Source organism: Syngnathus typhle, linkage group LG17 (assembly GCF_033458585.1).
Source record: "Syngnathus typhle isolate RoL2023-S1 ecotype Sweden linkage group LG17, RoL_Styp_1.0, whole genome shotgun sequence".
NCBI classification, from domain to species: domain Eukaryota; kingdom Metazoa; phylum Chordata; class Actinopteri; order Syngnathiformes; family Syngnathidae; genus Syngnathus; species Syngnathus typhle.
The window spans coordinates 1,044,802-1,070,636 of NC_083754.1; the positions used below are offsets into that span (position 1 = coordinate 1,044,802).

Consider the following 25,835-nt stretch of genomic DNA (forward strand, 5'->3'; position numbering starts at 1 on the left):
AATGTATGTTTTTTTTTTTTTTTTCCCCTCAGTGTGACACTATTACAAGACAATACTATTTTCAGAAAAGGGTTTCACTTACAGAGCATTCAAATGAAATGATGCGGATCAGGCTACACAAGCACGGTACACATTTTGAAGTTCCCTCGGTCAAATGACGGCCAAATCTCATCATCTCAAAGCAGCACGCAGGACTTCTTATCTTTGAACGGGTTGGAAGAGGCAGCGATGCCGGAGAGGAGAGGATCGCTGCGCTTGTGCTCCTGGCAATACTGGACCAGCTCTCCTGCTGTGAGGGAGATCTAGGACGGAGGTAGACAGACACTGGTGCTTAAATGGCAACTTCCAAATCTTCCAGCAGACGTACCTTAATCCTCTCCATGCTTGCCTCCAGCCGAAGCTGCTCCACCACTTTTTGCACCTGAGCGAGACTGTTACTGCAACTCATTTTCCTCAGTGATGTCCTGCAGAAGAAGAAGAGATGCAAACACAGCCAAGTGTACTGCTTGAGAGGACTGGACCCTGAAAAGCGGATCTTTTTGACCTGCACTACAATGTGATTCCCTGTTGGGTGGGGGCTTTGAAGGTTACTTGAAAGGGCAGCCTGCAAAGGTCACAAAGATCATCTTTTTTTTTTAAGATTAAACATTGATGTGCCTTTCATAAAATACAGTTTTCAAGGTATACTCCATCAATGTGAATGTCAATCGCTGTCCATCTTACAATTACTAATAGAATTTTATTTTGTGTGCAGAGGCATTCAATAAGAATCGGTTCTGGGAGTTGAGTACCAACACGCTTGAGGGCGCTAAAGAGCTAGATGACTGTTTGACAAACACAATTTTCAACGAAGAAGCCGACTATATTGTCCTTCTCCGCATACCGTAGTGGCGTCATTGCCCATTATACGTACGTGCGGTGTTATTTGAATGTTAAATTTTCAACAAAAGCGGACTAGTTACACATTTGTGAAAGCCCTTTGCTTTACAGGAAGGGTATTTTCAAGCGCCCTTACAAGGTTTGTAAATTGTTTGCGCCTTTTTAAATTCATATCCTTCTTATGGCCCTAGTTTGGGGCATAGCGTGATGGTTAGCTTGTGTTAGCTTAACATCCAGTTGTAGTTGTCATGCTGCTAACTGTTTCCCTCCCTCCCACTTTTCACGATTAGACATGGCAGAAAAGGCCCCTTCTGTTGCTCTCGAGGCTGTGCTTAAAGCCAGCAGCGACCTCCCCGAGGATTTACCGAAGATCAAAGGCTACGATTTTAACCAGGGGGTGGATCTCCAGGCAGTGCTCAGGTCCTACCTCACCACAGGCTTTCAGGCCAGTAGCCTGGGCTTGGCCATCCAAGAAATCAACCAGATGGTGAGAGCTTGCAGATGTACGAGGATATTTACTCATTTACCTCGAAGAGATGTTTGTAATAGTTGGAGAAGCTCTCTGAGCTATTTCTGTATTTGCCCCTAGATTGAAAAACGCGTGGAGAGCGTTGAAGCCGATAATGAGTCAGGTGATACGGCATCCCGCCCGGGCTGCACCATTTTCCTGGGATACACTTCAAACCTCATCAGCTCCGGAGTCAGGGAGAGCATCCGATACTTGGTAGAACACAAAATGGTGCGTTTGCTGTCACACACTGCTTCTGTTGACTTGCATTAAAAGTGACTCGTGTTTTGTTGACTTTTGTGTAGGTTGATGTGGTTGTGACCACAGCAGGAGGCATAGAAGAGGACTTCATCAAGTGTCTGGCTAACACATACCTCGGAGACTTCAGCTTACCTGGCAAGGAGCTCCGTCTGAGGGGAATCAACAGGTTGGTTCGGGGAATGTGTGAATTGCGTCTGCCAGTATAGACAGACACTCTACCATTGCCGGTATAGACAACCACTCTACCGTCTGTGCTTCAAGGATCGGGAACCTTCTCGTGCCCAATGATAACTACTGCAAGTTTGAAGACTGGCTCATACCCATCCTGGACCAGATGTTGCTGGAGCAGAATACGGAGGCAAGTCGAATTGGGCCACCTAACTAACTAGCGCTGTACGACTTACTCGTTTCAATTTCAAACTTAGGGTACCCGCTGGACTCCTTCCAAAATGATCCACCGGCTTGGCAAGGAGATCAATAATACTGACTCTGTCTACTACTGGGCGTATAAGGTGAGTCCGCTGACTTCAAAACAAATACACTTACAGGATAGCGAGAATAATAACGATGGAGCCACCAGATACTTGACTTGTAGGATTTTATACGATGATTAAAAAAAGTCAAAGAGAATTCCATTATGTTATGATATATTGCATTTTTTTTCTTTTATAGAACAACATTCCAGTGTTCAGTCCAGCATTGACAGACGGCTCTCTTGGCGACATGCTTTACTTCCACTCGTATAAGAACCCTGGCCTTATACTGGATATCGTGGAGGGTAAAAGAGCAAAGCAAAGCAAAGCATGAGCCTTGCTTATGCCGTTATTTGACAATTTGCCCTTTCTAGATATACGCAAGTTGAACAGCCAGGCCGTGTATGCCAAAAAGACGGGGATGATCATTCTGGGAGGCGGGCTGGTCAAGCATCACATAGCCAATGCCAACCTCATGGTTGGTAACTCAGCAAACCGTTGCCACACATGATTATAAGCGTTCTAATTCTTTCACATCAACAGAGAAACGGTGCAGATTACTGTGTGTACGTCAACACGGGTCAGGAGTTTGACGGTTCCGACTCTGGTGCCAGACCAGATGAGGCCGTGTCCTGGGGCAAGATCAGAACTGATGCCAAACCTGTCAAGGTGTTTATTCCTACAATAGCATGCTAGTTAGTGTTTGTTTGAAATAACCATCGACCCGTGCAGCACAGCTGTCAAGGCGATTCCCTTCACTGCCAATCAAGCTAACTCATAAATGCCACTCAGTTGGGATGAGTATTATTTGGTCCTCAAGGTGGCAGTGTTGGCTCATTGTCAGTTCCAGTAAGAGTTTTCTTTTTTTAAATTTTTGCTTCATTTGTTTCTAGGTGTATGCCGACGCCACTTTAGTCTTCCCTCTGATTGTGGCCGAGACCTTCGCTCTCCATGCCGACAAGCTGACTGCAGGCAAGAAAACTGAATGAAGGCTGAGAAGCGCTTTGTCTCATTACGGTTAAACACTTTTTCCGAGGGGGGGTGGCGGCGGTGGGGGACTTTGCGTTCATGCTGGGTAACTTTTTCAAGCACCGCAGCATTCCTGTACAATCAGTGCTGCCATGTGGAAACGAGACCGCACGGTCTTTCTTAGGTTTCACGAACAATATTTACTTGTTAGGACAAGTTCTATTACTCTTATTTCGACGGCTGGAATAACAGTCGCACGTTGCGGCATGAACCAAAGAAACCGTCAGTTGGGTGTCAGCAGACGCTAGGGAATGAATACCAATGCGCCCATCGGACTTTTATTTATTTCACGTTACAATTTCATTATTCAACTGAGGAATGAACTGCGTGGATGCTTTTCCAGATGACGTAAACTATCACAGATAATGCGAAATTGCAAAGCACACAAATGATTAAGGAATTGCTTTTATATCATTGTAAGGAAAAGTATTACTTTATTTTAACATTGGGAGGAAGGTATACAATAATATTGTGTGCATGTGTATATATGCATATATATACACACGTGTGTGTGTGTGCATATAGATAGATAGATAGATGGATATGCACATTTGTTGAAAAGCTGTTTTATTTGTATTTCTTTTGCCGCTTAAAAGAATCTGTAAGCGCGCATGACATCATTTGGAGCTTTCTCTTTGAAATAAAAGGAAGTGAGGGCCGTCTACTGACTTGTTTGGCGAGATTTCCCAACTGACAGAAGCGCCACGCCGTTGTTGATGTTGGAATTTGTACTTGTTCAGACACAATACGTAGCATCGCTCCCAAAAAACGGCCCCATAGTCAAGTCCAGCCATTTCCCAATGTGATAAATCAGTCTGATGTTGTGGCAATAATATTTCCTGTGCCTAATTACGCTTCCCATATCCTCAAATAGTTTTTCTAACCCACCTATAGTTTCTCTATGTTATACCTAAAAAAAAAAGGCTTTTATAGTAGGTTAACTAAAACCTAATTGTTGCTGGCCATCTTTTGCTTTTGGAAATGAGCAACGGAATAGGAAGTGGGGCACAGTCAAGTTTCCCCAAAAAGCCCAAAGCGCTCCACATGCGCATGCACCAAAAATTGGGTGTTCCTTTCCCACTCCAACATCTTTTCCATTCAGGTCATTTATGTATCAAGTGAGCCTTTTTTCCGCCAAACGCAGCGCAGGGCAGGGCAATCCTCAAACGTTCAAGTCGGCCAAGTCGTCGCTTCACTAAGTGGCTTTGATTTTTTTTCCTTTTAATGATGCCATCACATAGCGATGGTAACCATCAAACCCAAAACGAAAGAGCCTATTACTCTGTGGTTACCTTTAGCGTACCAATATTAAAGGTTTTATGAGCCTGGAACAAATTGAATCATATAACATGATTTCCTACTTTAGAAATTGGAAGTCAAGCAGCGCGACAGAACAGCTTGTTGTGACTCGACTTGGGTTCCACTCTAATGTGTCATGGAAGGACTACAGAGAAGGCTGAGAGGGAGGGAGGGAGGTCAGCTACGGGCCCTTGTGTGCATGGTCAGAACATTCCCCCCAGCCCCCTCGGTAGTATTTAGTGGTTTTGACGTTGGGATCGGATACCGTTCAGGTTAAGGGGGCCCTCAGTGGCGCTAAGACTGGATTTCAGTGCGAGCGCTGAGCTGGAGTCACGCTATGATAATGTTGTGTGGCGTCTGCTCGGAGCAGACAGTTGGGAACAATCAGCGCTGTGCATGTGACGCTGCGGTCAGAATTTGGTCTTTTCCCATCTAAAATGGCCGTCGGGGGAGAAAGAGGAGCAACTCTGTCATTTGTAGATTAGGATGAATGAATGTATCTTGACTTCTTATCTTCGCTGTGTTTATTAGTTATTACCGCGGCAACGAGTACTTTGTCAACTCATTGGCCAGGTGAGTAAGAGCAAGGGTGTGTATCAAGGGAGGGGCTGGCACAAACTTTCAAATATGAAAAGGGAATCCAAGACAAAACGTCTGGCACATGCTGAGAAACAGGAAGTTTCTTTTTTTACTCTCATAATGGCCCATGTGACACTGTTGCTTTCGCAAGGCAGCAAGGACAAACAGCTCAATCACTGACATCGGAATAATAGTTTATTAAAACATGATATAATACATTTTCATTTTATTTCACACAGCCACCAAATAGTCAAATAAAGTACTGTAAAATGTACAACTCTGGCTATGCATTTTTCAATGTAACACTGCACTAATCATTTCCTGATTTGAATGGAGACAATGTTTGGATGTGCCCTGTTGTCATGCCATGATTTATTGCGCAATCCTAGAGCTGTGTTTCCGGCGTTGTCGTGGCAACCCCCACCTTAGCAGATGCTTTGTCACTGTATTTGTGAAACGATATTACACGTCACACCTGTAGAGGGAGTGTAAGACCAATCATGTAAATACTGCAAATTGAAATGTATGATTTTTGTTGTAAATATTGCTCTATTGAGAGTGAGCCAAACATTTAAGCTATTTTTAAAATATGCTATGCCATAGACTACAGTGCCGTGACTATGTGTGCGTGCGTGTTCAAGCCGAATACACAAGAAATTTTATTAGTGGTTGACGTCTCATTCCAGTCCAATGGGGTTGGTGCAGCGAGAAACTGAAGTCATTGCAAATCACGTATTGTCCCTAAAAGATTTATTCCAGTGTGCAAATGACCTCATTCACTGTAATCAAGGAGACATGAATAATACAAAAGTCATAGTTTCAACTGTCACTTCAAAAGAACATATTGGTATATCCGAGTTGGAAGGGAGAAATGAGAGTGCAGGCCCCTGTTCCTGCTGAACTGAGCCAGCCGACGTCACACACTGATTATCAGCACAGCAGGCACAGGAGACTGGTCCAGTAGACCAACAATATTTATTTTCACATGGAACTAATTGATTCATGCAAAATGAAAAAATGTGCTTTCAAGAGTGGTGACCTTTTGCTTTTTCAACAGATTAGCGCTTATTAGCAGACGGCATTATACCAGCTCCCATAAAGCTAGGTGCAGCGCATCATCCCCACGTTGTCATAACACAACGGTGAGTCAGCCGCCGTACACACGCACGCAACTGTCAAACAAATGCAGTGAATGGCCACGAGATTTTTCGAGCGAGCAAAAGGAAATTGTTTCAAAAGCTAGGGCGGCCTCTTACAGCAGCATGCAACCAGTTGTGCAAATCATGTCGAAACAATTACTTGATAAATCTGAGGGATATATATTTTTCAACATCAATACTGTGTTTTGCGATGATTGAAAATAGTTACACATTGTAGAGAAACCATATAAAGAAAATATTCTTCTAATAGTGTCGTGAAAGCTCAGAAAAATGTACTGTCCATGTCAGATATGTGCCTTTAACTGCTGGGGGGGGGGAGAATTATTGATACAAAAACCAAATCGTAGCATTGGAGTTCATTTTTGTCAATAATAGTCATATGCAATAGTAACCCGTGACCTCCGACCCCTTGTAGTCCGCAGCCCTGCGGCGACAGAACTTAACCACTGTGAACATGGTAGATTCTGTTCACATGTGCGCTAAGTCCTGTCGCCGCACGGCCAGGACAAAAGTGTGTGTGTGTGCGCCCGTGGCGTTCCTCATGCCAGCCATTGGAAATCCCTGGCAATGTGATTCAGTCTTTAGTCTCCAAAATCACTCTGCCGGGAATTCCCCTGGTCAACAGAGACGGCTTGCGTAGACGGGAAGTAGCGTGGTCATTGTCGTGGCGGTGGCATCTACAACACAACACAAGAGTCACCGTTACCTTTCATGGCTCGCCTGTGCGTGCGTGTTTGTCGTCCACTCCCAGACTTCCTCTTATAAAAATAGCTTTTCAATGACAGAATGGAGAATTGGCTTGGAAGGAAGTGGCCAGTCAAGTGGCACTCCCTCTAATAGACGTGGCCTTTGCTATTTCAACCAAGGGCGGAGCTTGCGCTTTTAGAAATCATCTGAAAGGCGCCGGTCGTGCTATTTATTTTTTCGGTTATTCTCAGCAAACCAAAAAAAACAAGGTCATCCCTGAAGTCTACATTGTGCTGCCCCCCGCCGCCCTGCCTTGGATAAGAGCGGCGTGCGTGTGCAAGCGATGAGTCAGCAGGACACTTTGGGGAAAGTCCAAATAAATGAAAGGCTCTCCGCCGGGACGCCGAGCGCGCCACTCGGGACGCTCTTATCGCCAATCTGCGGAAAAGCGGAGGCGGAACATGGCCCCAGAATAATTTCATTTGAAAAAAGATCAACCATGTCATCAACTTTAGTGTGGATTCAGAAAAAGGTTATGTAAGAAGCAGCCGCTAATTACGCTGCGTTGACAATGCCTACAAAAAGCGCAGTAACAACATGCTGGACGGATCCAGTTAGGAACTCACATGCAACACTTTATGGAAAACGTTTGCAGTGGAATCTTTGATTACATAAAGCGTCCTCATGAAAATAAACTCGGGGTCATTTGAGGTCCGACACCCATCAAAGGCATCATCCGGCCGACCCCTCCCAAACACTCACTCCATCCTCTCATCTGGTGCTATTTTCTTTGCCTTGTCATTTTTTCCGTGGCTTTTCCCAGCTTCGAACCCGCAGCTGTTCTTGCCTATGGGCTCATTCCTTCCCTTTCCTTCCTTTCCTTCCCTTCCCGTGTGATGACGCACATTGTCCAAGACCTCACCTCAAAACGCTCGTCTCACTCGAGCCCGTCCCGCTTCTTTCTTTCTTTCTTTCTCTCTACCGGGACGTTTATTATGTTCCGATGTAATCATAAGGTTCAACGTTGTGCATCCCGAGGCGTATAAATGAGTCTCACCGAGGGAAGTTAGCCAGGAACTGTACCTCAGTGGAAAATCGACACAAAGGGCAACTAGGGCAGTGCGAAAAAACTTTTTTTTCAATTCGACTACCGGCTTTCCTTTCTCTGCCTATTGTAGTCAAATGAGCGGAGTGCCTCAGGATTCACCATTAGGCCCTCTTTTGTTTTGAACAAAACTAACCGGTAATACTGCTGAAAGTGGAATATTGGAACATTCCCTAGTTCATACCTCGTGGCGGCATAAAAAGAGTCAATCAGAGCGTCGTAGCGTCTTTGGTACGATATTGGCACACACGGCCGTTGTCAGCGACTCGCTCCCCTCTTCGGGGTTGACTTTGCCGTTTACGCAAGGGCACACGGTTAAGTGGAAAAGCCTCTGTTGAGACAGCTGGCTCCCAAGCCCTTGTTGTTTCAACACATATCTTTTCCCGATGCCCTGGCGCTCGTTCGCTCGCTCGCACGCGCATCCAAGAGCGAGCTGCCCCCGCCCCCCCGCGGCGTATGCGCGCCATACTATGGATAAACAAACACGTTTATGTCAGCGGCGCTCCTGGGCAAACATGGCATGTGCGTTAGCCCGCTGGCTCCCGACTTGGCCTCGTAAAGCCGAGAATAGCAGCAATACGCACACGCTGATGTGACATCATTCGCGCCTCCAGGCTGGCAACACCTTCACGCAGCTAACGCTCACATGCTAATATTGACAATGCGAATGGAACAAGATTGCAAAGTTGAACTTTGCAGTAGAAAGGCTCATTGGATCTTTTCTTCACTAAGGGGAAAATGCAGCGCAGCACCAGTGGATTTTTCAGGCCACACACACACACCACACACACACACCCACACCCACACCTTGGTGCCGCGCCACACCCTGGAGCCGGCTTAGCAGCACACACTGTGTGTCTGGGTATGCGCGCGTATTCATTTCATGTTGCGTGCGAGGGTGTAATTATTACCGAGACGGTGACATTCAAAGGCTGACTCTGTATTCCACGCCGCACTTGGCAGCCAATCAGCGGGATGGGCCGCTCGGGGTGACATTCAGCTATGGCGATTCCACATGAAGATTTTGCCAAATCTCCCGGGCACCACCAGCGAGCCCTGCCCTGCCCTGCCCCAAACTCGTGGTTCTGCTGCGTGGTGTAACTTTATCCTGGGCCCGATCCTTTGCCAGTTACCGCCACCGGGCTTGTACTTAGTCCACAGCCATCAAGCAACCACACGTGCGCGCACGCGCTTGCACGCACGTTTTTATTCCACTACGCCATCCCTTTCCCTCTCCTGCTGCATTCCCTCCTTCCTAGCATTCATCGAAATGTTTCCCTGACGGGATACATTGTTGCTCTCATGAGCTCCAATTTGGTGTGGACCGGTACCTCCAGAAAGCGTCCCAAAAAGTCCTTTCCTTTCCTTTCTTGGACTTTTGAGATCCTACGAGGCCTCGGAACAACGAGAGGAATGTTTGAGCCACTCCGGCCGGCCGCATCCCGACAGCGCCTTTTAGCCGAGACGATGACACGCATCGGACGGTTGCGCAGGAAGGCGGACAAACAGGTTGAGGAGAGCCAATGAAGTCATTGGCGAGGGTGGAGCTCAAACTGGCAGACAGACGCGGAAGCCTCCCGTTCAAAGAAACGATTGATGTCTGACCTTTGTCATGTAGACGCTTCAAACTCGCAGCGTCGGAGAGCAAAGCGGCGCACTTGAATGAGGACTGAAATGGCCCTATCAACAGGTTGCAGCCTTTGCAAAAACGACGCCAGCCTCCCTACCTCCCTCCCTCCCTCGCTCAGCGAGAAGTGCGCACACACAGTTCAGCGCGCAACAGGAAGTCAAGTGTACAGACTTGCAGGCTTGTAAAAAGGCTGCGGCCGACTTGCCGGCTCCTCGGAGCAATGCTGCACCTACCTGAGAGAACATTGTTACTCCTGTCTTTGCTCTCCGGTGGTGTGGCGATGTCAGCTTCTCTCTCTCTCTTGCTCCCCCCCAGCGTCCAGTCCCTCTCTCTTTTTCCTTGAGCAGTGCAGACAGCAGTGTGTGTGAACGCGAGTGCGTCTGGGAGCCAGACGGGGTGAGAGTAAGCGAGTGGGCGGGCCTGGGCCCAGTCCAGGGGATTCCTTTATGACGATGTCAGACGAGAAGGGACCTCCCCTTCCGTGTGTCTCGCAGTACCCCCCCCCCCCCTGCTTTCCTCCCCCACAGGAAAGGGGGCAGGGAGCTAATTGGCTACACAGCCGCTAATAAATGAGCAAAGGCAGTCGCTCGCCGGCAGGAAATGTGCACAAGTTCAACAGACAAACACGAGGAGATGCTCGGAGATCCATATCGACTTGAAATATAAGACTTGTGAAAACTTCCGTTTCACTCTAAAGGTCTCATTTTTGGACAGTGCTTTATGTACCGATTTGACTTGTGAGCTAGTTTTAGGGCAGAGCCACGGGCGACTCACGTGGTCTTACCTTCTACCTGCGGGCACCTCGTTGCTGATCCTTGCCCCGGACAAATGATGAAATATTTGCAATCAGCACTTTGTGACGTATTGGTTAATCTACACCTGCTATGATTGCGACGCTAAACACACACATGCACATGCGTTGAAACACTCAGGGCGAGGGCCAGCGGCATCACAATCTTGTGAGGGGCGCCATAAGCCACTTTACAACTTCCCCTTGGAGCCTTTGTGCTCAAATGTGCGTGTGAGAAGAACAAAGTGCTACACACACAGACTACTACGCCCCTGTAGACGTCACGCATTCCACTTCCACACACATGCACACGCGCTAACTTGTCTCTTAGCAACACACGCATTGAGGCCAAGTCAGATCTGACACGGGACCACCGCACAGCCCTTTATTTTGACACAAATCCAACTTTATTTTGATTGATTGGATTGACGAGACGTAGCGAGCAGTCGCTAGACTTGCACAGTAAGCGGTTTTGATGAGTTTGTCGACGGACGGCGGCTCGCTCCCTTCTAATTTGGCCTCGCGGACAGTCGGCGGGCGCTTTGATTAGCCAGACGACAGTTCGGACTGAGCAATGCCCTCCAAACGTAGACACTCCCGCCCGCTCGAGTGGAATCGGGATTGTCTTCCAAGAAGACACATTTATGGATATTAACCTTCAAAAGATTGTCGTTGTTTTATTCTTGTCTAAATTTGACGACCAAAAGAAAGTGTTCAAATGGCTTCATTTTTCACTTGGTATGCTTGGGCCAATCAGGTGAGCTAATAAGCTAGCTGACCATATCGGTGGGGAGTGAGTGAGTGAGTGAGTCATTGTACCGCACTATTCTTGGCCGCAATGTCTGGGGCACAAAAAAAAAAAATCAAAATAATAACACTTCCTCTCAGTTGCTATGTGCTGTCAGCTCAAATTATGCATCCAATGTTTTATTTGAAGGGCAATCCCCGAGAGGGATGCAGCTAATAAAAGCTACGAGCTATATTACATTTGAACTTTTCACCTAATGAACATTGAATGAATCCGTTGGCATCACGAAATACTTCTGGTCGTTCTTGATGGGACATGAGAAAAAAAAGCGTGTCTGACTGACTGGTGCCAAGCTGGTGATGGGAGATGTAGCCTTTTTTTGGACAGCGGTTGTTACTAGGTCAACTATTTGTGGACCTTTTAGTGCTGGACTCGCGCACGTTTGGCCTTGAGCGCCTATTTCCGTCTACATTTCAAGTGACACACATAGCCCATATGGATCTGTGTACATTCAACAACCCGCACGCGGTGCAATTTGCACCAAAATAAATTCAAGCTTGCGAGTTTTGAATGTTCCAGCCCGTAGCTGGAAACTTGAAGGTTAGAAGCTGAGACTTGAGTCAGTCTGTGTATACGCTGAAATGAAATGTCCAATACGTAGTCTCCACATTTGGAAGAGGCCATATTCTGATGTTTAATTCCATCCCCCCCCTCTTTACTTTGGAATGACTCCTATCCCAAATACGCCACTTGAGAGCAAACCTTTTTTTTTGTCATTTGAATCATACTGTGTAAGTCCAGCACTATGTCATCCAGCAGATGCTAAAGTGAAGCTTACGGTGGGAGCTGATGAGGCGAGGTGCGCGCCCCTCCCAGTCATCGATACGGCAGCCATCTTGGCACTTATTTCAGGCTGATGAAACGCTTTGAAATATCGTAACGGAGGAATGCGTTGCTTCGTTTGAGCGGAATGATCTGCTCATATAGGAGGAAAAATTCACTCGGCTCGTTTTTTGAAATGACGTGTTTATTCGGAACCCGTCCCACAAACCTCAACACTTTCCAATTTTTTGTCTTGTGTCCATTTTTTTTTTTTTTAATCAGGGTTGAGCTCGTTAGCATCTCTTTAGCCTCTCATTACTGGCTGTCAGCTAGTAGGTGGCCTTCCCTCCTCCAACTGGGCTACTCCACCCTGAACATCCCCATTCACTGCTTTTTATACGGCCAGTTCACCACAAAGCGAGCGGCAGGCAGGGTCATAAAGTGCACAAAAAAGATCTTGCACGCATTGGACGTTGCCGCCGCGCCAGCCACGCCAGCCACGCCAGCCAGCCGTCTCCAAGGCGCTGACTGACTTGACTCACTTGACTTTGATTGCTGTCCTTATTCGTTCTCTCTCTCTCGTGGGTGCGCGCCCGCGCTCTGCTCTGCTCTCTCTGGTATTTATGTGTTAGCAGTTACCGTGGAGACAAGACATATAAACACTGTGGCGGTAGACAGGAAGTACTGTGGAACCACAATGGCGTCACTGCGGCTCTGCACTCGCTCGCCCGTCCTGTCCCGGCCCGGCCTGGCTCTCTCCCGTTTGTCTGGCCGAGCCAGCGCGCATGCAGCGAGGGAGACCGCACGGCTCTGTCGCTCCTTGCTTTTTCAGCTGCCCGCCTCACTCTCCTCTGGTCGGCCGCCATGTTTGCCGCGCTTTGGAAAAATCGCGTGTCTGATTTGCGGCCGTGTCTCCTCCTTTGGCTGATTTGCCGGAAAGCGGTCGGTGCCGTTTTTAAGTGCTTTGCGCAAGCGACCGAGTCATAATGAGATTGGGAATACAGCGGCGAGGCTGTTCAAGAGAACCACTGATGTTGCTTGCATAAAGGGAGTCAACAGGTGAGCGAGCCACCCGACGCGTGCCGAGTCTTCAAGCATCAGAACGGCTTTGGCGCCCGGCCGGCCCTCTCTTTTGTACACATCCCAACTCGAAATATAGTCGTCTGGAAAAACCCCTCGAATTGATATCGCCCTCTCTCTCCCACCGGGCGTGCTAAAAATAGTAGAAGCACCTTGGCAAAGTCCACCCTGAAGTCCACCCGCGGCAACTTCTCGCTCGTCGTTGGCTGGCCTCGGGGCCTTTTCTGGCTTGTTGACTTTTGGCGCTGGTCCACACGCTTTTGTGTGCCGCTGCCCTTTTGTCGTCGGCCACTTCTTCCCAAACGTGTGCTACTCTCCATGAGCTGTAAAGTGACACTCAAAAGGCAAGTCAAGCAGCGCTTTTGCTCTGCTGAACAAATCAGGGCGAGAGATGAATCAAGCCGAGCGAGGGCAAAGAATTAGCAACAGACAAAGTTCACAGAGACTTTGGTCTGGCGGCGGCGGCAGTGGGCGCATGTTTTCAAGGACGACAACGCTGGTACTTGCCGCACGCAGCGGGCTTGGATTATGAAAACGACATTTGTTTTCCATGTGACGAAGCACATCCAGTTGAATAATATCGACTGATAATTGATTGTGGCTGCTCAGCTTGGGCTCCATTGTCACGTGCAATGCGGTTTTGTTGGTCAGAAAGAGAGGAAGTCTTATCTGCGGCCACGTGGCGTTTCTGTTCCTCCGCTCAGGCCGGTGACATCACTCGGCGTGACACGCGGCCGCCCAGCCGGCCTCGGCGGCGTTAATCACGCTCCCCGACGCACTTTACGGCTCCGCACCGCACCGCGGCATGGCGTCAGCTTCCCGGCCGGCTCCGGCGTGAGCCGTCGACGCCGTTTCCCAGCCGCTTTAATGGCGACCCCTGACCCTCGTCATTCGCACCTCCTTAAAGTTATAGCCGTGAAATTCAGCCAGCGGCCAGCCGTGCCTGCTCCTCACCTGCTGCGCAAGGGAGGACAAAGGCAGAGTTTGTTCTGAAACAAGGTGTGGCTTTGACTTGGAAGAGTCACAGTAAAAACAGCCGTTGGAGGGCAGGCAGGCAGGCAGGCAGGCAGGCAGGCAGGCAGGTGCTATTTGAGCTGCTTAGATAACACACAATGGATCATCAATACTTGGCTCAATTGAGTTGATTAAAAAGGAAACAATTTGTAAGACGGCAACCGCATTTTCCTGTGCTCTGCGGGCCTTGACCCACTTCAGTAAAAGTCAAGCAGATGTTCAAAAAAAAGAAAAATCTTAACTAGCCCTTAGTTCAGAGAAGGCTATTAAAAACGGAATACAAACTGCACATTTCTGATGCTTACTTTATACCACTGCAATTACAACCGCAAAACTGCAAAAAAAAGGGAACACAAGATATTCTGGGATATCGGCCGTCCTCTAATTTGTTCACATTTTTTAAACAATTTTCCACTTAGGATAATAAGGGCAATTGTTTAAAAAAATATCCGACATTAACAAAGTGTACTGGCAAACCTAACTGCTGAGTTTTTAACAGATTCCCATGACACAGTGTAAAAAAAGTTAACTACTGTAACATGATTTGAAAAAAAAAAAAAAAAAAATCCCTACTTTAATTTTGACATCAACTATGTACGTGTATGGCAAAGCTGGAGTCTTCTTTCCTCAAATCAGCTTGGAGAGAGTCTTGAAAGTGCAGACGTGCTAATGTCACCAATGAAGTCTTTATCTTGTTGCGTTACTTGCAGAAGCCCAAAGGCCACTCGGCGCCCCTAGAAAAAAATAAAAGAATTGCCAAGCTACTCATTGCTTTTGCAATCTTAAAGCATGACCTGCTCTTCACTCAGCTTAACGTTTTTTTTCTTTCTATCCCTTTGCCTTTGTTGTTCTTTTCCAAAATCAAGTAGGCACATTGTTTGCTGAGCAAAACCAGGTGCTTGTAGAATGTGTGGGCGTCGCACAATAAATGGCTACTTGAGCCAAGGTGTGCTCACAGCGGGCGTAACTGTGTGTGTGGGTGTGTGTGTGTGTGGGTGGGACAGGCACACGGGCCCCACTCACGTGCCCTTGGTCTTTGTCCTTAATTTCCAAAATGCACGCATTTGTTTGCTGTGTTGTCTTTGGACAAATGACCTCAACCGGTTCCTTGTGCCCTCACATTTGCTCTTTGCGTGCACATTGTTGCAACTGTCCTTATTTGGCTTCCCTTTGGCTAAGTCGGAGTATGAATGTGTGTGTGTGTGTTTCCTCCTGACTCTGACTCACTGCTTGTCTGACTCACGCGTGCTAACAAAAACATACAGTTGTCATGGGGACGCTCGCTCCCCCCCCCCCCCCCCCCCCCTCGGCCTCCTTTTTTGCGGGCAGCGCTGCATCCTGGGCAGCCCTGGCATTGCTCAATGGGTGGCGCCCCTATCTTGGGTGGGACTATGCGGTTCGAACATACCGAGCGAGAAGCTGCGGTGGGAAGCAACCGAGGGCCGAGAGGAGATCTTTGAAGGGGCAGGTGTGCAAAAGTGAAAACGCTGCACATTTGTGTGTTATTTAAAGAGGCAAGATGTTTTTTTTTCAGCCAATACAAGACGACCGAGTACGTTTGCCACCTCTACTGAGGAAGAAGGTAGAAAGACGCATGAAAAGAGCTTTTCAGCACAAGAAGCCGGCCGGCCTTCTTTTTGTGCCCTCTCTCTCTCTGTCTTGGCGCTGGGCAAAAATTGCAGCCCGATTCAATCTTGTAAGAAAGGTCACTCATCAAAGCCTCATACAACCCGAAAGGCAGTTTGGCCTACTTCCTGGAAACTAAATGAGGAAGATGCACCACCTAGTGGAGTGATCGTGTTTCATCGGAGTATTGTTCCCCCCCAGTCAAACTTTTGATTTTTGCTGGGATATCCCCCAAAGCGCTCGGTCTCCAGGTAACTGCAGGGCACGTAAACAAAAACAAAAAAGAGCTATTTCTGTGTGACCCAAGAAAAAAAAAAAAAAATCAAATTCAAATAAGAAATGATTGTGTACGCCGGCTCTGAAAGTGTGAAGCCAAAGCAAGTTTCATCTAGATCACATCCAGATTGTGCCTTTGGCTGGAAAGTCCCATTTGGGAATTTTCACTCATCTGTCACATTGCATCAAATCAGATTTGAATTGGTTGTGCTGATGTTTCATCCAGACCCCGAATCCATTCCCTTCCCAGGTGCTATTTACTGCGCATTTGCCTTGTTGTCTGTCCACAAAGCTCCAAGTCGGGCTGTGCGACAAAAGTGGTGTTGTGCAAAGCAGACAATGGCACACATCTTTGACCTTTAGCAGCTGTCTGCTGGCTGGAGAATGCTGGGAACAAGATGGGGCCTAATCCTCATCCCAAGTGACAAAACGCGCAAGGACAGACAGACAGACGAGCAAAACATTCAATCGGAGAGGAAAAAAAAATTCAATGTAATATAAGAAAGCAGTGGGAATATTTTTCCGGCGTGCGAGCGGCCGGCCGGCCGGCTCCGCTTCAGACGCAGCGGTGTCTGTCAACACATGAAATGTCACACATTGGCATGTGCATGACAGCTGCGTGAAATAATCCCTCCTAGAAGTTTGGCTGAGCTGAGACGAGCGAGCTGACGTCATCTGACTTCAGACGACATTCATTGACAGGCTTCCCTTTGTTGGCTTCATCGGCAGATTCGGTTCGACAAAAATCAGGCTAAGCCACACACGTACTTCAAAACATATTTATCACAAGGGAACTAACTGGATTGTGAAAGTGGCCTTTATTGCGTACGTGTCTTCTGCGACTGTGAACTTGAATGGACAACGTTTATGGACAGTAACTAATAAACAATACGGTGGTGAGGTCACAAAGCCAAACTCTTCTTTCAGCCTTTCGTAGGTGCCATTTTCTTTCATATGTTCAGATTTTCTCATTCTTAGGATTCATTAAGAAACTCTAAATCATCCCGGGCTTCATACGAAATAATATCCAAGTCGTTTTGATGTCATCAGTGATAACGTTTAAAGGCCTTTGTTTCCTTTAAATGGGACAATTCCTTCAAAAAGATATGCTTGAAAGTAATACTGTCTTCAATAGCAGGGCACCTTTAGCAACAGCCTTACTTGCTTTTTAATCCCCGCCCGCCTTAAAATAGGGCAAATTATGAATGGAAACAAACAAACAATTGCTCTGGCAGAGGATGTTGTATTTGCGGTGCAAGTCTGCCCTCTGCTGGTGGAGGGCGGCGCCGCACTCTGTCACAGTGAACTCCCATGTTGCCATGGCAGAGGATGTTGTATTTGCGGTGCAAGTCTGCCCTCTGCTGGTGGAGGGCGGCGCCGCACTTTGTCACTGTGAACTCCATGTTGCCATGGCGATGCTTATTTCAATATCAAAAGATGTCCGCTGAAATAGAGGAATGATCCTACAATGATGTCTGGAGTGGCTCCATTTGTCTGTCCTCCTCTCGGCTTGGAAGCATCTCCTCAGAAATTACTGAAGAGCTCGTATTTCTTCATCCAGTCCATCTGCGGCGCCCGCCTCTTCTCTTTGGCGTGGAGCTTCCGCTTTTCCTCAGCCGCCGTGGCGCTCAGGCCGATCTCGGCGAACGGGTCCGCAAATCGACCTCGCTCGTCGCCGGCCTGCTAAAGAACCGTGCACAGTTACAAAGCAGATATTGGGGGAGAGCCGACGGCCGCGCCCACCTGTGGGCCCTTGCCGTAGTGACTCCGGTCCGAGGTGGTTGACCTGATGGAATGTGAGGTGGAGCCGCCGTTCACGAGAGGGCTGTGAGATCCGTTGGAGACGGAGGGACCGTCGTAATCTGCGAGAGCAGATTCGTGTCGTACTTTCAGAGCACGTGGCTCGGAATCAAACGGTGACCTTTTACCTTTCACGTGGCTGACGGCGGGGACCATGCCCTTCATCTTAAAGTATTCGTCGGCGTCGGGATCCACCACCAGCAGCCAGGTCTCGTCGCCTCCTTTTTTAATGAAGGCCACCACCTCGGAGTGGCGCATGCCCTCGATGTTCACGCCGTTGACCTGACAAGCAAAATGATCAATCAATGTGTTTTCCCCCGCACTTTCTTACTAGCCCAGTAGAGGGCGTAGTAGTTCAACTTGCTGTCAAACGACACAGGACGAGATGGAGTGTATGGTGTGGCGTGTGGGAGGGAGGGAGGGAGGCGCTTGTTTTCTCTTCTTACCTGCTGCCTTTCACACTTTCTAATAGAATAGGTGCTGTATCAATATTGTATTGATTGATTGCAGTATGCGGCGCATGGGTGCCATCGACCTCCGAATGCGGGTTCGCTCCGCCTGTGGCTGCGTCTAGACCTGAACCTCTCTGCGTCAGGTAGTTTGACAACATGGGCAGTTAGCCATGTACATAAATGATGAATGGGCCGCCTTAGTTTCGGGCCTGGTTTCAGATGTCTTTGTCCTGAGGAGCACCTACATTTGTGCTTATCATCACGACCTGCATAAAATAGATTGACTGGTCTTTCAGGATAAATAAGGGAAATAAAGGGGGGGGGGGCAAGTTGTTCATTTATTAATTTGCAGCGTGAATAGAATAAAGGAGCATCTTGGTCACGAGTTGAATAACAGGTGTCGTGTTTTGCAGGCCTTCATTAACGCTGCATCCCACACGTGACGACAATGCACTCTGTTCTCGGGGAGAATTAATATGTGCCGTTGCAACTTCTCCAGGGAAACACCTGAGCGGCCCTTTCGTGTGTGTGTGTGTGTGTGTTTGTGAGAAAGGGAGAGAGTCACCATCCATCTGCTCAATGTCCCCCCCCCCCCACTCACTCCTCTGCATTTTGCCTGCCGCTTTGTATTTGTAAATCAATTTGTTTTTAATCAAACTATTTATACTCTGCCTGCAAATGAGATGATTGCAATTTCAACGAAGCCCTTAAATCCTACGACAAAATTCCGAGCCATCCCAGTATAATGTCGTGTAGTTTTTGAACCCCGAGAGGTCATGAGAATGCTGGGAGAGTCCAAGCAGTTTCTGACAATCGATCAACGTTGATGTGACTGCTTAATACACACAACATGAAAGTCGTCGCTAGAGTGATGTTGCATCCCTGCAAAAATAATGAGCGATATTTATCTTTAAGGCCACTTCAAGTCGCTCCTTTGCATTACTTCTCCTGTCAACTTCCTTCAAGAGGCTGATTTATGACCCCCGAAAAATGTCACATACCACCTGACCCCCCCTCGATCTCCACATTGATACAGTGCAGAGCAAATCCAGATCTCAGGTCTTGTTGGCAGACGCAGGCGTGAGCCCAGAACTTGTAATTGCTTTAAAAACTGTGCGCCCGCCCGGCCGGGCTAACATCTGCTTTCAATAAGCCGTGTGCTCGCTCGGGTCGGGCTCTTGTAAACTGCACAGCAATCGGAGGGAGGGAGGAAGGGAGGGAGCTCTTTTCCTTTTATTGTTGGTTCCCTGCACTTTGGTTTGACGATGATAATGGCGATGATAGACATCTCATAATGACTTTCATAACCAAGCGGGCGCTTTTAGAAATGGTAGCATTTTTTTTTCTTCTTCCTTCCTCTCGGTCGTATTTGTAACAAGGAATGAGGTTCTTGGGGGGATTTGCGCTAACCCTTGTGGAGACTCTCTTCGATGATCAAGTGGTCGGTCGGTCACGTGTCCCGTTTCCTTTGTTTAATGAGCTCTCTATTTGGGGGCGGGGCTAAAGTTAGCTCCCGGGAACGGGACCCAGGCCCAAACTCAAAATGATTGACCGCACAATCTTTCAATATTTGCTCTTCATACCTCAACGATTCTATCCTGAGGTCGAAGGCCAGCCTGGTCGGCGGGCGAGCCCGTGTCCAACGAGCGGATGTACTGGCCCGGCCTGGACCGGTGACTGTGGAGGTTGAAGCCGTAGCCCGTGTCGGCGCGCACCAAGTGGCACAGACGCGGCGCCAGCTCGGTGGGGTCGCCGTGGAGCCGCGATCGGGACTGAGCCTGGGCGGGGGCCGCGGCGCGGACGGAAACCTCCTGAAACAGTAGAACCACATGCTTTTTCAGAGCGAGTGTCCGTTTGCAGCATATCACTGGCAAGCATGGAGGACAGTAGTTGTATAATTGTGACCACATCATCACACTGATCTACCGCCTACACAAATAAGTGCAGGATGATATCACTCCCCCCCTCCCCTCCCCATCACCAACGATCTGAGCGATATGACTGGATTTTCTGCTCGGTGGAAATGTTCCTCAAGTGATTCGCTTGGAAAGTTGCCGTCTTATCCCCAAAAGCGAAAACTTCCTGCGGGCGGGCTTATCACAAATGCAGCAGCAGCAAATCGGGTGACATATGGTTCCATTTGAGCCCCTCAGATTGTCCCTCCTGACTGGAAGCAAGCGCGCTGCCTTGCCAGAAGTGGAGCTTCCTTGCCAGAGCTTCCACAGGAGAAAAGCAATATCAAGTCTTTTGTGTTTGGAAAAGTGGGAATCGGAGAACAAATTGCAGAAACGTGGAGCGCAGGAAGGAAAACGGCCAGGAGGGAGGGAGTGAGCGCGTGGGAGGTGAACATCATCGCAGGAGGATTGAGAAGAGCAATTGAAGACGGCACAATTGAGAGATTGGGCAACCTGACAGAACTTTCCAGAGGGGGAAAAGCAATGGAACTCCACTTGGATAAACACTGCACAGCTGGGAGTTATTAGGTTGGGGGGGCCCGGCCGGGGGGGGGGGGGGGGGTGGGGTTGAGCCGATGTAACCTCAGTCTGCCCCGCATGCACGACTCGCCGCACCCCACCGCTCGCCCCCTGAGGTCTCGCTCGCCATCTTTCATCAGTCACAGGTCAGATCCGGGACTGAAAAGAGAACGGCGTGCCATTTGCGCCCGGGCAACAGACCCCCAACGGGGAGATTGAAATGCGATGCCGTAACCGTGTTTGGTTGACGTCAGGATTTATGAGATAGGTCAGGGGCCAGACAGACTAAACACATCCCGAGCTTCAGCTGGAACGATTGGTCGAGCGAAAATAAAAAAGGTCTCTGACAAAAAGAAAATAGAATGCCACACACATTTAAAGTCACAGATAATGTCGTGTGAATTGGGAGTCAGTCGCGCCGGCTGTTGCCGTGCTGTGATTGGTTGCAAAGAGCAAAAGTTGGTGGCCTTCCAGTGTTTTTTCACATGTTGCGTTCCCATGTTGTCAGCAAAAGTTTGGGAAAACACAGCTGGTTATCTGGTTAGGCTTAGGAAGACTTTGAGCTGATTGGAAAACAGTTCCAATGATTTCCAATGCAGCATGACTCAAAACAAGCGCACGCACACGTGCAATTCAAGCGTACACGGGATGTGTCTTTGATATCATGTCACAATGAGCCTTCTTGTTTCTTTCTGGCTAAACATGTCAGACATGAGGTTTTTTTCTTTGTCCGTCTCTCTCCGTGTCTGCTGTACATGCCGTTTAGATTAAAAACCACAATGTATCCCAGCAGACATGTTGTCAATTGTCTCCGATGCACAAGTAGATGAAAGCATCCATGCATCCATGCATCCATGCTTCCATCCATCCATCCATCCATGCATCCATCTATCCATGCATCCATCCATCCATCCATCGGATGTGTGCCCGCTCCCTCCCCCCCCCTTCCAACAGCAATATAACTTTATTTCTATGCCTGCAGCTGTAACAAAGTCCCAGCGACGGCTTGTATCTCGAAAAAGTCAATCCGCTCATGAGTCCAGTTGCCCCTGTATCGAATCAACACTTGAACGACAGTAATATGAATACAATTATAGACTTATTGTTAAATTATTCTAAATAAGTTGTTACGCAAATGAAAAAAAAGGCCCAAAAAAAAAAGCACATTTCCTCATGTCGACCTTTCCATGAATCATTATTAGCGAAGGTGCTGGCTGCGACTTACTGGAAAGTTCACTGGCATTAAAAGTACCGCAAGGATTGCATTGCTCATCTTAACGCGCGAGAGAAAGCAACAGTAGCGGTGCCGGCGCACTGGGCAAAATGTCACCGTGGGTTGCCGTAGCAACAGTCGGGGAACTGAGCGCCGACGGGTCAGATCGTACCGCTATGACGCGGCCGGCCGGCTCTTAAATGGAAAAGCTTTTTTTTTTAATCAAGTGTTGCTTAACTCGAAAAGAAAATGGAACTGGCTCGCGCAGGGTCAATTGCACAGGGGTCCGTGAGGAAATGACGGATGGATGGATGGATGGATGGATGGATGGATGGATGGAGAAGAGCAGAAAAGCATGAACAAAAAGGGGGATTGGAAAGAAGGTGCTTGGGAGAGCCAGAGAACATGAGAAGCCTTGTTTGTGGAACAGCTCGGCCTTACGCCGGCCGCCTCCTGAGCTCTTGATGAAATAAATCTCTTTATAGAGCACACTGACCTGACCTGACTGACCCTCCATGTTGTTTACATGGTCGGCGCTTTTCAAATCTGTTGTTATTTGAAGGGGATCAAGCCAATGTAACTACAAATATTTTCAGTGGCCATCCCTCTTGCAAAATGTTTTTTTTTTTGTATGCAGTAAAACCCCGCCCACCCCACCCCTCGTCGATTCTATCTTTTTGATGTCATGCACATGTCCACACCCTTGTTATCAGTAGTTGGCAGACGTTCCACAGCGTCGCTTTGCCGGTCAGCAAGTTTGTTTTCTCGCTGTGCAACGTGTATTTCCACACCAGATGAGGTGAGATGATTTTCAGTATAGACCGCTGAATCCTTCAACAATGTCACATGGTGTGGGCAGCTCGTATAATAATCCATATTTTAACTAACCATTTGTATTTATTTATAAAATCGGCTTCAAATAGTATGGATGGCACACTGGCTTGGAATTAGGACATCAGCATCTCTGATGTTGCCATAGCAACCTGACATTTCCTACTTTAGCGGTCTATCATAATGTTCGAGCAGCCAGGCTAGATCCCAGCATTTCTCTTTTTGTTGTGCACACTACACAAACGGACGTACTATTTTAAAATCATCATGAGGCACGTGCAACACAACAACCTTTTGGAATTGCACATTGGGATGGCGCCAAAGCGCTATTGTTGTCCAAATGAAACTACTCAACTTGACATTTGATCCCACGGCAAAGGACTACTTTTAGCTAAAGGAACCTCCTTAAGTGGTGTTATGACATGGGAGCGTATGTCTTGGAAAGAAATGGACTTCCTGCTGGTTATTGATGAAGTGATGATGACCACTGACAGATTGTCCAGATGAATGATGCAAAATCTCGGAGCACGCTTTTCGACTTAACGGGTGGCTTTTAACAAATGTCCACCTTCTTCCCAGCGTGTTGAATTGCCATTCGCAGCAATATGACCTCCTGTTTAACTTTCAACCAATCTGGCAAAGGAGATCAAATTTCACAAGATGTTTGCAGGAGCACCTTCGATCCAAGCGCCAGGAACATTTCTAGCCGAATACATGCTGAGCTATATTTTGTTGACAATTCCCCTTCGGTGGCTGGTCGGGATTCCTCTCCACAGGTCGCAAAAGGAAAGCGCATTCCGGATAGAACTGATCATCTGAGAGGAATTTAGGGGATGTCTCTTTGTCACGTATGAACATCTAAGTGAGAACACGTGTTGTGGAAAAGCTATCTAGCGCCATTTTTAGTTTTGTGTGACAAATTTGCAGAATTAACATCAAATGCTCCCCCCCTTTTTTTTTTTTTAAGGTCACATTGTCTGAACTTCCTAGTTTGCTGACCTCTTCCAACAAAACATCTGGAAGACATTCAAAAAAGCCTTCTGGCCACTCCGAGGATTTGTGCGTGCGTGACAAGCTCGTGGGTCGTAAAGCGGCGCGGCGCGTCAGCTGGATGCGGATAAACAAAAGTAAGATACACGCAGCACCATTTGAAACATTTGAAACAATTTGAAGTGCTCGCATCAACTCAGTAAACTTGTTCAATCATTTCCTCAAGAAGTTGTTGACTTTTTGAAACCAAATAAACATTTGGTTAAGAAACGGAATTGGTTACGAAACAATAATTAAATAAAACGCAAATCAAATCGTATCCGATGAATTGATGGAATAATCCATTCCAAAAGTATTGGACAGTGACGACCTTCTGTCATTTTCTGTCAAATATGGAGTCCAAATTTTCTTTGAATGACTTTAAAAGTGTTTTTATGGGGAATAAGAGTAGTAAAACGGTATTAGGAAAAACTTTTTTTTTTTCTTTCATTGTTATTTTCATATTATTATTATTTCAGTATTGGGGGTGCTAATTGGCCGCTGTTCCTTTTTTTCCCTTTGTCTTATAGTGTTGATTTGCTTTGATGGCTTTTATCTTGTGCACTTTGTGACTTTCTTTGTGGCGCCGTTGTGTGGCTGGCAGGCAGCCTTATGAGAGTTATTGAGTTGCGCTCCTGCCATCTGTGTGTCTTTTGTATATCCACTCGGTGGTATGGATACTGCTGGGGCCTGAATTTCCCCAACCACCCACCCACCCCTGGGGATCAATAAATATTCAATCAATGGGTGTCCTGATGTTCACTTTGTGGGCAAACAAGAACCTTTGGAGTCACCCACCCTGTGGTGCACAATTGCAGGTCTGCGCGACTGTAATTTGCGTTTACCTTCTTGGAAGCCGACGATGGCAGCCTCCTGGTGCGTTTGGGCACCTGGCAACTCGTACTCCTCTGCAACATGGACTCCAACATGGCAGAGCCGTTCCTCCCGTCCTCAAGCTTGTCCTTGCTGGGGGAGGTCGGGTCCGGGGGGGAGAACGGGGGAGGCGGCTCCTCTCCCGGGATGGCCATTTCCTCGGTGGCGGTGAGGCGCAGGTTCCGCAGATAATCGTGCGTCTCCTGGTCCACCACCAGTAATCTGGTCTCATTTTCCACAGCCTTAATTCGCTGTACCACCTTGAGGAATGGGAGACGGACAAAGTGCAATGATGGCCACCTTTTGTGCAGGAATTCTATACGGATGTCCTGAGGCGTCCATCGTCATAAGCGAGTGACGCCTCTTTCCGGAATGACTGTCGAGGCATTTTTACACAACAGTCCTGATCAACAGGTTTGTGAACGCTAACTTTCATGGGCTCTTATGTCACATGCGCCGTGTGAGAGCCCAAAATGCATTCTTAGAGACGGACGGAAGCAATCACCGATGGCAAACTCAGGGCTCGGACGGGGGCCACACGCTGGCCCACCCGTCCTATCATTTTATGCATGTTGGCTAAATGAAGCACGTGTGCTTTGTTTCTTGCTTGGATTAGTTCTTGACATTTTAGCAGAGAATCTGAACCAAAAGGTGAGGTTCCAAAAATATTTGTACCTGATGGTGCGCCTCTCTCTCCACGTTGACCCCGTTGACCGCCACCACACGGTCCCCCGCGCGCAAGCCCGCCGCCTCTGCGGACGAGTCGGGCTCCACTTTGCGGATGAACTGGCCGGTCTTGCCTTTCTCACCGTGCAAGTGAAAGCCGTAGCCTTGCTCCCCCTTTGTCATGACGCAAAGCCTCGGTTTCCTCTCGCTCGCCATGTCCGCTGGTAATCCTTTGGCAGAGTATTGGAAAGATGGCCACTTCAAGAGTAGTCCGAACGCATACCTGCCAACTTAGGCACGCTTGCAACACTTCCCCAAGTGATCCAATCCACAGAGAGGATAACATGCATTCATAAGGCAGCGGAGAAGGCGGAGTGTTCAATTCCAAAATGGGATCCTCGGAGCTTCCAACGCAACATGATGGATGTTCACGCACAAGTGAGCTCCAACTTTTTCCCTCGGCGTCTAACCGTGACAACAGCCCATGTGGGGCCCTCAGCGCCACCCCCTCCCTCCCTATCTCCCTCCATC

The 25,835-nt window shown here is 48.0% G+C and overlaps 3 protein-coding genes across 8 annotated transcripts; 1 reads left to right on the top strand and 2 right to left on the bottom strand.

Moving 5' to 3' along the window:
* Nucleotides 1-33: 33 nt before the first annotated feature.
* On the bottom strand, nucleotides 34-10,017 carry gng14 (G protein subunit gamma 14). Of its 4 annotated transcripts, XM_061304074.1 has the most exons (3): nucleotides 9,844-10,017; nucleotides 368-464; nucleotides 34-302 (listed from the first exon to the last, which is right to left on the bottom strand). In XM_061304074.1, the coding sequence occupies exons 2-3, from the start codon at nucleotides 446-448 to the stop codon at nucleotides 177-179; spliced, it is 207 nt and encodes a 68-aa protein (XP_061160058.1). In that variant the 5' UTR covers nucleotides 449-464; nucleotides 9,844-10,017; the 3' UTR covers nucleotides 34-176. The 4 variants fall into 4 exon arrangements, 1 of the variants encoding a protein (XP_061160058.1); XR_009718636.1 differs by lacking the exons at nucleotides 34-302; nucleotides 368-464 and adding an exon at nucleotides 5,762-6,865; XR_009718638.1 differs by lacking the exons at nucleotides 34-302; nucleotides 368-464 and adding an exon at nucleotides 5,762-7,313.
* dhps (deoxyhypusine synthase) lies at nucleotides 858-3,812 on the top strand. Its single transcript, XM_061304071.1, has 10 exons — nucleotides 858-1,018; nucleotides 1,170-1,366; nucleotides 1,469-1,618; nucleotides 1,693-1,814; nucleotides 1,910-2,006; nucleotides 2,074-2,160; nucleotides 2,321-2,426; nucleotides 2,496-2,599; nucleotides 2,665-2,790; nucleotides 3,015-3,812. The coding sequence occupies exons 2-10, from the start codon at nucleotides 1,172-1,174 to the stop codon at nucleotides 3,108-3,110; spliced, it is 1,083 nt and encodes a 360-aa protein (XP_061160055.1). The 5' UTR covers nucleotides 858-1,018; nucleotides 1,170-1,171; the 3' UTR covers nucleotides 3,111-3,812.
* A 6,748-nt stretch (nucleotides 10,018-16,765) lies between the features above and the next one.
* LOC133170878 (Na(+)/H(+) exchange regulatory cofactor NHE-RF2) lies at nucleotides 16,766-25,797 on the bottom strand. 3 transcript variants are annotated; one of them, XM_061304066.1, is made up of 6 exons: nucleotides 25,314-25,797; nucleotides 24,611-24,898; nucleotides 19,802-20,029; nucleotides 17,895-18,048; nucleotides 17,710-17,828; nucleotides 16,766-17,649 (listed from the first exon to the last, which is right to left on the bottom strand). In XM_061304066.1, exons 1-6 carry the CDS (start codon nucleotides 25,518-25,520, stop codon nucleotides 17,491-17,493), a joined length of 1,155 nt encoding a protein of 384 aa, XP_061160050.1. In that variant the 5' UTR covers nucleotides 25,521-25,797; the 3' UTR covers nucleotides 16,766-17,490. The 3 variants fall into 3 exon arrangements, with proteins under 3 accessions (XP_061160050.1, XP_061160051.1, XP_061160052.1); XM_061304067.1 differs by having other exon boundaries at nucleotides 16,766-17,646; nucleotides 25,314-25,796; XM_061304068.1 differs by lacking the exon at nucleotides 19,802-20,029.
* Between the last annotated feature and the right edge of the window lie 38 nt (nucleotides 25,798-25,835).

Bases quoted from the DNA above. Each gene is read 5' to 3' on its own strand.
- gng14 (XM_061304074.1), bottom strand. From the start codon at position 448: ATGAGTTGCAGTAACAGTCTCGCTCAGGTGCAAAAAGTGGTGGAGCAG. The intron at 303-367 runs GTACGTCTGCTG...CCTCCGTCCTAG, and splicing joins CAAGCATGGAGAGGATTAAG to ATCTCCCTCACAGCAGGAGA.
- dhps (XM_061304071.1), top strand. From the start codon at position 1,172: ATGGCAGAAAAGGCCCCTTCTGTTGCTCTCGAGGCTGTGCTTAAAGCC. The intron at 1,367-1,468 runs GTGAGAGCTTGC...ATTTGCCCCTAG, and splicing joins TCCAAGAAATCAACCAGATG to ATTGAAAAACGCGTGGAGAG. The intron at 2,600-2,664 runs GTTGGTAACTCA...TCACATCAACAG, and splicing joins TAGCCAATGCCAACCTCATG to AGAAACGGTGCAGATTACTG.
- LOC133170878 (XM_061304066.1), bottom strand. From the start codon at position 25,520: ATGGCGAGCGAGAGGAAACCGAGGCTTTGCGTCATGACAAAGGGGGAG. The intron at 18,049-19,801 runs GTATGAAGAGCA...TTTGCTTGTCAG, and splicing joins CTCAGGATAGAATCGTTGAG to GTCAACGGCGTGAACATCGA. The intron at 17,650-17,709 runs GTGGGCGCGGCC...ACGGTTCTTTAG, and splicing joins ACTACGGCAAGGGCCCACAG to CAGGCCGGCGACGAGCGAGG.